Source organism: Plutella xylostella, chromosome 6 (assembly GCF_932276165.1).
Source record: "Plutella xylostella chromosome 6, ilPluXylo3.1, whole genome shotgun sequence".
Classification (NCBI taxonomy): Eukaryota; Metazoa; Arthropoda; class Insecta; order Lepidoptera; family Plutellidae; genus Plutella; species Plutella xylostella.
In genome coordinates this window covers 543,751-556,537 of record NC_063986.1, presented here as the reverse complement: position 1 = coordinate 556,537, position 12,787 = coordinate 543,751, and the positions used below count along the sequence as shown (strand labels likewise).

The 12,787-nt window shown below is 34.3% G+C and overlaps 2 protein-coding genes across 7 annotated transcripts in view; one reads left to right on the top strand and one right to left on the bottom strand.

Moving 5' to 3' along the window:
- LOC105388727 (cadherin-89D) overlaps positions 1 to 12,787 on the bottom strand; it is a 109,133-nt gene that overhangs the window by 39,333 nt on the left and 57,013 nt on the right. The window lies entirely within an intron of this gene.
- Positions 5,784 to 10,645, top strand: LOC125488691. The gene is made up of 8 exons (XM_048621915.1): positions 5,784 to 5,825; positions 6,024 to 6,276; positions 6,370 to 6,477; positions 6,639 to 7,120; positions 7,302 to 7,404; positions 7,500 to 7,595; positions 7,697 to 7,852; positions 10,534 to 10,645. The coding sequence occupies exons 1-8, from the start codon at positions 5,821 to 5,823 to the stop codon at positions 10,582 to 10,584; spliced, it is 1,254 nt and encodes a 417-aa protein (XP_048477872.1). The 5' UTR covers positions 5,784 to 5,820; the 3' UTR covers positions 10,585 to 10,645.

The window sequence follows — 12,787 nt, the reverse complement described above, 5'->3', positions numbered from 1 at the left end:
GAGAGATAAGGAATGTAACCGTGGGCTGGTATGATGACGAAGAAAATAAAAATGTTCATAACATTATTATTGAAATGATGACACACCATAAATACATAATACGGTTAGTAAAATGTATAAGATAAGTAGGTTTTTCTAAATATCTGCACGCACTATCACAAATTAAGGGTAGGTACCGTGCTTTGGGGTTGTAAAAGTTAAAGGTGGATTGTTAGTACCTATTCATGTTTTTACTTACATACCTACATACTCTTTGGAGTTTCAGATATGTAGAAGAAGTATCATCGTTTTTTGGGCTCACTCTGGGAATTAGCTACATGTTCCACTTGGTCAACCTTTGCGTACTACTGCTCGAGTGTATCCGTTGTGTGAGTATACCTCATAGAATACTGATCATCTGATGTCCGAAACAGTGAAATGATCCATGTTTTCGGATGAGCATGTAAAGCAGTCAGTCGTGCACCTAGCTTTCTCCAGTCGTGTCGGGCGATAATGGGTCGGCCGACAAGTTATTGAGAATGATGGAACAGAGAGTGCTCCTGTGTATTGCGCACACACTTGGGCACAATAATCTGATCTCAAATGAGATTTGACATCTTCTTAAATTTAAGAGCATTGGTCTTGTCGGTGTGTCTCTTTCTCTTGCGATTTGACTAAAATAACATTATTATACCTCTCTGAGCCGCTGTCATTATAGTAATTATGATTTTTATTCAGGAGCAAGACGCTTTGGTGCGTAATTTATGCGTACTGGGAGTGTCGCTGGGGAACCTGCTCGTCTCTTCTGTCACTTTTGAAATAGTTGGCGCTTATGTAAGTTGGCAGATTATAAAGCACCGTTATTTAATTTTATAATTATAAAATATATTATTAGAAAATCTCTTCCGGGTAATCTCCCGACATCATTTGGGATCAGTTTGCAAGGTTGAACATCTATATACTATTTTGCTTTACCGTTTTACAAACTTTTATGCTTTTTTTTTTCAGAGTGAAAAACTGATAAATGCAGTTTACGGAATGCCATGGGAGAGCATGAATGTCAGTAATCGGAAAATGGTGAAGCTGTTTTTGAGTCGAGTTCAAGACCCCATTAGAGTGACTACTATGGGTGTGGTGTCGGTCGGGGTACAGACTATGAGTGCGGTAAGAATTAATTATGGTGTTGAACTTTAAATGGAAAAAACTGTTAACAATGTAATAAAGAGTATCCTAATTGACGATATAAATAATAGTTTATGTACTGATTTTAGATGCTTGTCCACAATATCTATTATAAGTATTTATTCTATTGTTACAGATTTTGAGGACCAGTTTTTCCTATTGTACTTTTTTGCTGTCAATAGAATGAAGAAATACAATTATGAGTTTAATGTAACTATGAGCTTACTACATTGAAAGAATTCCATTAAGTACGAGTATTATTTTGATAATTCAAATAAAGTTAGTGTCATCTCTTTTACGCGTTTCCTTTGTTATTTATTTATCCACACTTTGCGGTACATATTTTTTTCGAAAAAAGTAATAAAACCTTGTTTTGCACCTACATAAACAATACAGAGAATGTACAAAGGCAAACTTATTACCAAAAAGTAGTAGATATTTATGTCACTCTCGTGGAGGCTCTTTCGTGGAACCCCAATAGAATTAAACGTAGGTATATACCTAGTAAACGTAGAAAATACATTTTAATTTGACATAACAAACCTTTATTGATGATTTTTATTTATTTAATTCCCAATTGCACAAGTATTTTTCTTTCCTTTGATGACAAAATTTATACTAGTTATTGATTGAAAACAATAATTAACTTAAATTATTATTTATCCTTTCCCTGAAGCATATCTACTTATTAGATTTTGATCCCTCTCTTTATAAATACATGCAACCTGTTTTTATGAAAAGGCTTAATAATGGTGTGAGTAATAAAAAATACACCTACTCATAATTTATATTTGTGTTGTTGTTATGACCACATGACATTGTTTCTAGTCATTGTGATTATGCTCTTAAAATTCAGTATAATTATTAATTATGTTTAACATGTTTACAGCAAAGAAAGTTATATGGATTTGAACTATATTAAAATGATGAGGAAATGTATGTGGCTGCCCGGATTTTGGCCAGGAGAGGGCTTGGGCGAGGATGTCCCTCGGTTTGTCAAATGGCATAAGGTTCAAATTTTCCTGCAAAATTTCATTGGGTTTGTGGGACAAGTGACCTATATTCTAGTGTTCTTTGATGAAATCCCGTTTCTTGATGTCGGTCAGCTTTACATTACTGCATCTTTAACTTTTATGATGACCGTAAGTACTTACAAATGTTATAATATGGTAGGATCACTAACTCATACCTATCACTGTTAAATTACTTTGATCAATACTATTCTAATGTATGATATCGTCCACCGGTTTTATCAATTATTTATTAGGTTGTAGATCAACAATACTTTTTTGTTTCCCAGGCAAGATGCAGTCTGCCAAGTTTTCAAAAGTATCAGAATATATTGTCAAGGTTTCTTACGCAGTTTCACCTAGTTAATCATAAACATAGCAGTGGTTATGAAGCAGAAGTGAGTATTTAATCATATTTATTTGAAATATCTTATCTTATATGTTTATAAGAAGAACTTTATTTTGTCGGCAGGTTTTTGCGGAAATGAACAAATACTCCTACTATTGCACTCTGTACCACATGGGTATTATTGCGATTGTGCCTATAGCGTTCAACGCATGTCCCATATACAACAGCTACAAGGCTGGAGCATTTCGCGGTTTCAATCTTGAAGGAATGGATTTAGAGCTATCTATTTACTTCCACTACCCTGGCTTCAACTGCATGGACTACTTCTATATCCTCACGGTCACCAACGTCTACTTTACCTTCATCGGAGGCGCCTCCGTCATACTAATTGACTGCTTTCTAGCCGTCATTGTCTTTCAAATCATCGGCCACATTCGAATACTGAAGTATAACATGGAAAATCTTCCGCGACCGAGACAAGAGATGGTCGTTCAGGTGCCTGGGAGAACGGGAAATAACGTCCGCGTCAGCTGGTATGACGATGATGAAAATAAATACATTAATAATGTTCTTGTTGATATGATTAAACATCATAAATATATAATACGGTAAGCAAATAGTAATTTACATGCACGCATTTGTGCTCTAAGCATTATGAATGAAATTTAGCAATAAACCTGCAACAATTTAGTTTTAAACTCATAACCGCTGAAAATGATGGCATTGGTATAGCTGACAATATAGCACAAATTAGCACCAGGTATTTTAATATAATAATTATGCTGAGCTGAAATGCTGAGAGGCTAATTTTACAAGTTTAGCGCATTATTTTATTGTGTTTACAAGTTTCAGATGCGTGAGAGAGATATCAAGCTTCTTTGGGCCGACTCTGGGTCTCAACTACTTCTTTCACTTGGTCAATCTATGCGTTCTTCTACTCGAATGTATACGTTGTGTGAGTATGACAAGAACAATGCTGGTAAATTGTATAAATTTACTAGCGTTTCTGTGACCAACCACTAGAGCTGGACTAGGGTTTGCCACCGTGGAACGAATTGTCAGGAAGATTGGTGTCAGTCGCCGCCGGAAGAGCCGTAATAGTGCAGGTTTGATAGTTTATCGAAAACTATATTGTGGCGCCTCTACCGGAAACTACCAGGAAACTTTTAATAGATAATATATGCAGATGACAGAAGAATAACAAACCTTTTTCATATTCGTTTTCAAAAGCCGTACTAGAAGAGGACTATACAAGTTTAATATTATTTCAGTAACAATTCATTTGTTACGTGTAGGATCCGGATGACCTGGTACGCAACGCGTGTCTGCTGGCGAGCTCGCTGGGCAACCTGCTCGTTGTCTCCGTCACATTCGAAATAGTCAGTTATTCTGTGAGTTGATTTATGATTATAAGATCTGGAACCTAACTTTTTTGTAAAAAAAATTAATAGACTGCAACGCCATTTATTGGCTTCTGTAGTTTTTTTACAATTGTGAACCATTATTTTAAGAGCGTTACTAAGCGAGTTCTCGACTGGTGACCACGAACAGGCAAACGCAGCGTGGGACGCCCTCCTGCCCGCTGGTCTGACGACCTTAGGTAGACACCGGTAGTGGTTGGATGAGGAAGGCCGAGGACCGAGTGTTGTGGCACTCCTTGGGAGAGGCCTATGTCCAGCAGTGGATGATTAATAGCTGATGATGAGAGTAACAGGTACAAAACAAATAGTGTCTGATTCCCAGGCATTGAAGCTTTAAATATGGCGCTAGTCAGCTCTAGTAACGCCTGCCCTAATAATATCAAATTTTATTTACAGAGCGAAAAACTTATTGATGCAGTATACAGTATGCCCTGGGAGTACATGAATGTCAGTAATCGCAAATACTTGATGCTTTTCTTGAGTCGAGTTCAAGACCCTATAAGAGTTACTTTTATGGGCGTTGTAGCGGTTGGAGTCAAGAGTATGGGAGCGGTAAGAATATATTATTATAATTTCATAAGGTTTTATTTGATTTTAATCTTTAGGTGATCTTCTGATTACTAATAATGCTGTTTATTTTTATTTACAGATTATAAAAACCAGTTTCTCCTATTGTACTTTCTTACTGCAAATGGAATAATGTAATACATTATACAAATTAAAGGAATAAATACTGTACTTATTAAAAAAATATTTTTTGTGTTCGTCATGTTTCATAAGATTTAGGTATTGTGTGAGCCGCCAAGCCGGAGTGGACCAAAGTAGGTAATCGGAAATGGACCAGACTAAGAAAATAAAGTTTAGACTCTAAACTTTAGACCATACATGAATATTAGTACATAAAGTTTTTATTCAACAGTATAAGAACTGTAAGAAATTAGTCCAATGGGAAGAAGAGTATTAATATAACTTAGCTACGAAGAAGAATGTACGTAGATTAACGTTACTTAACATCTTTTCTGTAAATCAATTTTATTATTAGATCACGGCGAAAGTATTGATGTGCCACAGATTAGATAATGCTTACTACACTGGGCTGAAAAATATCAAGGAACCCTTTATACTTGCAATAACTTTACATAAGGGTGCGAACAGACTTAGCAATGGGCTACTAAGTACAAATTTCCTAAGAGTGAATGATGTATTTTTGTATGGTACCGAAAAATACACATATTACTATGACATGTGCGTTTTGGTAGATTCCTACATTCACCAGTTCCTACAAGGGATTGGGCTGCTAAAGGCTGAAGAAGAAGAAAGTGAAGAGAAAAAATATGAGCTTGATTGCCACCATCAGTGAACTAAAGAGATCAATCGATGGAAAATAACAGTTTACTCCCCTTATTCATAGAAAAGTTACAAGACGTTTTAACGAATAAACTGTTTTGTCCCTCTCCGACAAAGAACAATTTGTTCATTGACAGAGAGGGACAAAACAGTTTATTAGTTAAAACGTTCTGTAACTTCTCTATGAATAAGGGGGTAAAACTAAATTGCAAGATTTTGATCCCTAGACCAAAATGATTGAAACAAATAAAGAAAATAGAAGTAAAGAGTAATAAGTAGCATATCAATTTATTGTTTCTCACAAAAAATGACAGATGTTTTATAAAATACATGCTTCAATTTCCATAATAGGTATTTATACTTTTCTTTGATCCTTGATTGAAAGAACAGTACTTATATGAATAATTTTAAGTTATTAATTATAGTGGTTCAAATTAAATATGGATATTTCAAAGCCCCGATTCAATAAAAGTAAAAATATATCATAGTTAAATTTGATAATTCATTGAAGGAATACATGCAGAGATAAATAATGATGTAAGTACCTAAGTAGTTCCATATAATTATGACATAATTACATCTAAAAATGTTTGGATTGTAGATTATTATTCGTATGTTGGTGTACTCTAGAAATTTAAGAATAGCATGCATCGTGAGGTTCATTTACACATAGTCTTCAAATATTATTAAGAAATAAAAGTAATTTAAAAATAATATTGAATATTTTTTTTACAGTAAAGAAACTTATAAGGATTTGAACTATGTTAAAATGATGAAAAAGATTATGTGGCCGACCGGATTTTGGCCAGGGGAGGCTCTCGGGGAAAAAGTCCCCCTTCTAGTCAAATGGCACAAAATCCAAATGACCCTACAAAACATTGTTGGCTTTATCGGACAAGTAAACTATATCGTAGTGTTCTTCGATCAGATCCCATTTCTTGATGCTGGACAACTTTACATCACTGCATCTCTAACTTTCACAATGATGGTGGGTAGAGCATCCCTTAAACATAAGTCGCGTTTGTAAATATAGTTACTGAAATTCGAGAATGTTCTGAAGTTAAAATTGTTTCATTCACAGGCTAGATGCTGTCTGATAAGTCTACAGAAATACCAAAGTATATTGAAACTATTTTTTACGGAGTTTCATTTGATTAATCATAAACACTCCAGTGGCTATGAAGCAGAGGTTTGTATTTAATCACAAAACCATATAGTATATATTATATCTATTCTAAATATTTTAATTTCATATCAGGTACCTACCTAATTCTAACCATATCAATTTTAAATAACTTATTTTCATACGTACTACTTAATTCTTTCTAATAATCTTAACACTTTCTGCAGGTTTTCACAAAGATAAACAAGTTTTCATACTTCTGTACTGTATACCACATGGCAATGATTCTCATTGTGCCCCCTGCGTTCAATGCATTGCCAATTTACACAAGTTACAAGGCCGGAGCGTTCCGCAGTAGAAGCCTCGAAGGCATCGATGTTGAGTTGGCCGTCTACTACCACTACCCTGGCTTCAACTGCCTCGACTACTTCTATATCTTGTCCTTTGTCAACATCTATTTCACATTCATCGGATGCGTCGCCGTATTTTGTGTCGACTTACTTCTCGCTCTCATTGTGTTTCAAATCATTGGGCACATTCAGATATTGAAACACAATTTGGAAAATCTTCCGCGGCCTAAACAAGAAACTGTAGTTTTGGTGCCGGGTCGCAATGAGAACGTTAGCATGAACTGGTATGACGATGGCGAAAATAAATATATTAATAATGTTATTGTTGAAATGATTAAACACCACAAATTCATAATACGGTAAGCAAAAGATTAATTTTGTCCAAGTAAACCGCATTGCAATATAAATATTAACTCTCTCATGTTATGTTTTTTCGTACTAAGCCATGCCATTCTGTATTATGTGATTCAGGTTTGGAAGGCGTAGCCTAAATAAACAAACATAATTTATCAAAACATTTAATTTCTTATTAAATTTTAGATTTGTGGATGAGGTATCGTCATTCTTTGGTCCTATTCTGGGTTTAAACTACATGTTCCACTTGGTCAACCAATGCGTATTGCTGCTTGCATGTATACGCTGCGTGAGTATTATTTATACCTATTTCATTTCCTAATTCATTTTTTTAATTAAATTATCTTTATTCATTAAAAATTTCTCCTTTATTTATTAATTTAGGAACAAGATGCGTTGGTGCGTAATCTATGCCTTCTTGGAGGGTCTATGGGAAACCTTCTCGTGACTTCCATCACTTTCGAGGTAGTTGGTGCATACGTAAGTTGACTAACACAGAGTGTTAATAAGAATAACGTCCGTTAATTTTTCATTTTCAATAATCCTTTCAAGCGACTTTTTTAAAGATTTCTCTTTTACAGAGTGAAAAACTCATTGATGCAGTATATGGAATGCCCTGGGAGTGCATGAATGTCAGTAATCGCAAATATTTGATGCTTTTTTTGAGTCGAGTTCAAGACCCCATCAGAGTGACTACTATGGGTGTGGTGTCAGTCGGAGTACAGACTATGGGGGCGGTAATGATTCATTTATAAGTCTCTATTAATTGCTCTATTATATCCGTGACTGTAAAGAGTACTGAGTAGGTACATACTGTACACTAACCTAAGGTAGCGCGTCCATATTCCGAGGTAAATCACAACATTTGAAAGTAAGGAAGAAAAATAAGCATTTGTAACCATCAATATTGATGTGAAATATTGTCTTCTGTAAGAATATACGTTAAATTTTATATTTCTTAACACAGATTCATTGATAACACATTAATTATACTTAAAAAAATATAATTTCTTACACATGTAGATTTACCCTAATACCGAGGTAGGATTATGGTTTCTTCCTTATACCGAGGTAGCCTGTTCCATATTCCGAGTTAGTCCTGTCAGTGGCTCCATGAGTGTGGCCATGAACGTAAGGAAATTACAATCGAAAATATCGATATACTTTTTTAACCTTAAAGTACTCCAAATAAATTTAATTATTCCAAATAGTAATTGAAAATAATGAAAAGAATTAAATACTCTCCATTTATATTGGTTTTCGTGATAATTTCTATTATTAATGTAACATTTTCATAATTCATTATTACAACTGGTAACATTGGCTAGAAAAAATATTCATAATGCTTCTATGATGTTCTATGGACTTTTCCAAGCGATTAAAAAAAAATAGAGTAGAGATGGGGTAAATTGATGAAATAGTGACAGTAATCGAATATATAGATTATTGAACTCGAATGATTTAAACATTTTTTACTATAGTTTTTATCTAAGTAAGGTCTAAAATTTTTCCACGATATTTTATGTTCTTACTTAAATGTTTAATAAAGGCGCGCCGGCGCCATGTTCAATTTTCCGCCGAAAAGTTTGCCGCTATTCTTTGAAAGTATTTTTGTTAAGTCTTTACATTAGAAAACAAACATCTTTTATTAAATTATTATGTTTGTATTTGCAATATGCAATTGGAAAATCGATAAGGTAAGCTTGTGTGCAAATTATTTTAGGAAATTACGTAAAATAGAAATATTTTTATGTTTTTATAGTAATTTGGCATCAGTTTAGTTACTAACCTAGGTTTTTTTTCTAGCGTTTTCGTTTCTAAACTCACTAAGTTTTGTGAAAATGGGTACCTACTTATAAGGATAAGCTTAATTCTGTCAACTATCCATACAATTTACCTACTTACTTTATTTTTCAGTGACAACAACAAGAAAATGAAAAAATCAACCAGACCCCTAAACCAAACATGAAATGCAGTATACAGGACATTCATTTATCTGGGAATTCTGGGATAACAATAATACAACGGCCATCAGACCACGAAGTAGAAGGATAATGGAAATAAAATACAGAAATGAAATTAGGCAATTGTGTATATATAAGTGTTATAAAAACTCAACCGTCGTGTGTGTTATTTTATTCACCCAAATACAGATTTACGTCTACAAATTTATTTCTTTCTTCTTTAATAAAGAGTAATAAGTACCTAGTATCTAGTAGTAGTTTCGTAAAGTCAGGCATATCTATCCAGACCCCTTTTAAATTTAGGAAGAAAGTCGCCAATTCATCTTGATTTTATGGTTTGATGACGGCATCGGATGACACTGTGAAGGTGTGATGTAGAGTCATATTCCGATTTCCGAGATACCTACCTATGAAAAAAATGTCATACTCCATATTAGGGGTTCAGCAAGTATTTTAATAATCCATATTTCGAGTTATCAAATTATCGATTTAGAAACAACATAGATATGTTACTCAAATCATACATAAAATATTGGTAAAAATAAGTATCACTTACGTTAATAGCGATAAAATAACACTGTTTTTTATCATTTCAAATATACATACTAAGTTAAGGTTTTCTAGGTAACCATGATTTTTGCGTCAACAATTATCGTGTCATATTAAGATTCCTAGAGGATATTTTGTACCGCCGAATTAGGTTATAAGCTTATCACGTTCATCATTATTATTATGTAATCAAGCATATACTTCAAATGTTATTATTTGTAAAGTTATAAGCTAAAAATCATGACATAGTATTTTTCCTTATACCGAGGGTACCTCGGAGTTAGGAACAACGTATAAAAATCAGGCCCTTATACCGAGGTATTTTGTTTTTGAGTTTAAAGGGGTTAAATTAGTTTAAAAAGAGTTAAAATTTAAATTTAATGAAAGTATAAGAATATTATAAACTAAATATAAACTATTTACAAAGTTGAACGTCGTATAAATATTAAAAAACACAATTATTAAATATGGCTGGCCTTACGTAAGCCGGGTCGCGTTTGTATGAAAAACATGGCGGCGTCGCCCTCACGGCACATTAAATGAGTTTTTAGTAATTTTAGGCAATTTTAAACATATTTACTACATCAAGTAGTTTCAGTTAAAGATAATGAACGATTAAATGTAATTTTAGAGTATCCAAACCTATTAAAATGAGTAATAATCATGAAAATAAATATAACTCGAAATAAGGACGCCATTTTGAATACCGCGAAATATGGACTCTCTACCTTATTTAAAAATACAGAAGACAAAAACTCGGGGCCTAAAAGTATGAAAACTGTATTTTATCGTTATAAGTCACCATTGAAGCCAATCAAAATATATTTTTAAGCGAAGAGAGACTTGCGGAAAAGTTACTAATATTGAACTGATAAATAATATAAATAATAAAATCTTTTTTACAGATTCTAAGGACCAGTTTCTCTTATTGCTCTTTCTTGCTGACCATAGAGTGAAGAAATAGTACAGAAACAGTAAATATATATTATTTTAATCGCAATTGTAACTTATCAAAACTTAAGTTTAAAATGTTATGAAATTTTCGCTTTAGGTATACAAATCCATAAAATTTTGGTTTTAATACTTAATGTTGTACTTGTAAAAACGGAATCAGAATAAAAGAACTTAAGTGTTTCTAGAGTATCATTAAATACAGTCATACTTATTCTCTTCATTGCTTTTTTTATTACGTTACCAAAATTAAATTAATTTCTTGACCAACATACTTCATGAAATATTTATTTTCTAAGATAATATATGAAAAACAATATAAGTATACCTACTATGCTCATTTTAAGCATTTTCTAAAGTAGTTTTTTAATTGGAACATTTTATTTTGAGATAAAATCCAGCTTATTAAAAGGTAGCACAAAAACCCTCGGTATTTCTCACATTAATGTAGGTATGTGTGCTGAATAAATTATTTCGATTCCCTCATATGGGTATTTATAGTTTTTTTCTTTAATCAGAAACATCAAACGGTAGTCTTTTTTTTTTTTTTTTTTTTTTTTTTTTTTTTTAAAGATTTTATTATCACTCCACAGACTTTATGTCCGTGCCTTTTTGAGAGATCAATATATTGTGAGAGTTTGGTTGTTTTTTGTCTTCATCTTTTAACTACTCACTACTCAATTTGGAAGCTTATAATATATATATTTTATCTTTTATATATATATACCTATATATTATTAATTTTTTTTTTTTTGCACTCCTGGAGGAAAATCTACAAAGACACCTGGGAAGGGGACCCAGGTAGTGTCGGCCTTTAACCGACTAAAAACCCCCAGTTGTGCATTTCTTGTTTTTTTTTTTTTTTTTCTTTGTTTCACACAGTCACACTTACAATTATAATGGCAACAAACATTTGAAGGGTAGGGCCAGTGTCAGCTGTCTTCAGAGAACTTAACAGACGCCTGTCAGTGGCCACACACTCCTTTTGTCATCGCTGTTGTTTTGCCTGGTGTTAATGTGTGACAGTGTTCTTAAAACTATCTTAATTTTATTGGTTAGTTCTTATACAGATAATATTAATTCATGATATACTATACAATACCTACAAATCAAAACTATACAATACATGCTATATACTATACATAACAAAACTATAAAATACATGCAATACGGTTTGGCCGTCAATATAAAATTAAAATCAAAATTCTCCTATTCCGCTCCATTTTGCGTTGCCAAAAGCCTTGATTGCTGGGCAACGACCTCTTTGTCCCGATTTTTTATTGCCATCTTTAGGTTGTACTCGAGGATCCGTTTCTTCGGTGCTGTTATTGCCGTTCTAGCGAGGTTGCCGATAGCGTCCTCGGTGTCATCCGCATAGTAGGTGCAGGCGGAGGTGTGCCTCGACAGCGCCACTACTGCGTGAGGTATGCTATCGTGCAACTTTATTTTATCTTTTGTTTTTATGATAATGACGGATTCGTACGTCAATCCCTGTGCTTCGTGTATGGTTAAGACGCTATATGATGCTAGAGGACAAAATCCTAGCAAAAGCGGAAACCATTAACGCTACCTGGAATAGCTGGACGATGCCCACCATCGCTTGGGTGAACGGGGTACCTGGATGTGGGAAGACAACCTGGGTGGTAAATAACTTCGATGTGAGCAAAGACACCATTATCACCACGACAACTGAGGCGGCCGTCGATATACGAAACAGGCTAGCGCATAGGATCGGGGACATGGTTAGAACTAGGGTACGTACGATGGCATCAGTCCTAGTAAACGGCTTTAGAGAACATGTCGGATGCCAACGCCTGATAATTGACGAGGCCCTGATGAACCATTTCGGGGCAATCGTAATTGCCGCCCGCCTGTCCCGTGCCAGTGATATTGCTCTAATCGGAGACATCAACCAGCTACCGTACATAGACAGAGAGAACCTATTCGAACTAAGGTACAGTCGCCCAACACTGGTAGCAAACATCACCCAGGAGCTGTTGTACTCATACAGAAACCCCATGGATGTTGCATACGCCCTAAGAGAAGTATACTCAGGCATATACGCAGCCACAACGCGTATCCAATCCCTGCAGCTGAAAAGGTTTACAGACGCAGCAATTCCAAAATCCCAAACCAACACTCTATTCCTGACGCATACACAGGAAGAAAAAGAGACCCTGACCAGCCAAGGGTTTGGAGAAGGAACGG

Coding starts and splice junctions, on each gene's coding strand:
- LOC125488691 (XM_048621915.1), top strand. Junction 7,121..7,301: donor CACCACAAATTCATAATACG/GTAAGCAAAAGA, acceptor ATTAAATTTTAG/ATTTGTGGATGAGGTATCGT. Junction 7,853..10,533: donor GAGTACAGACTATGGGGGCG/GTAATGATTCAT, acceptor TCTTTTTTACAG/ATTCTAAGGACCAGTTTCTC.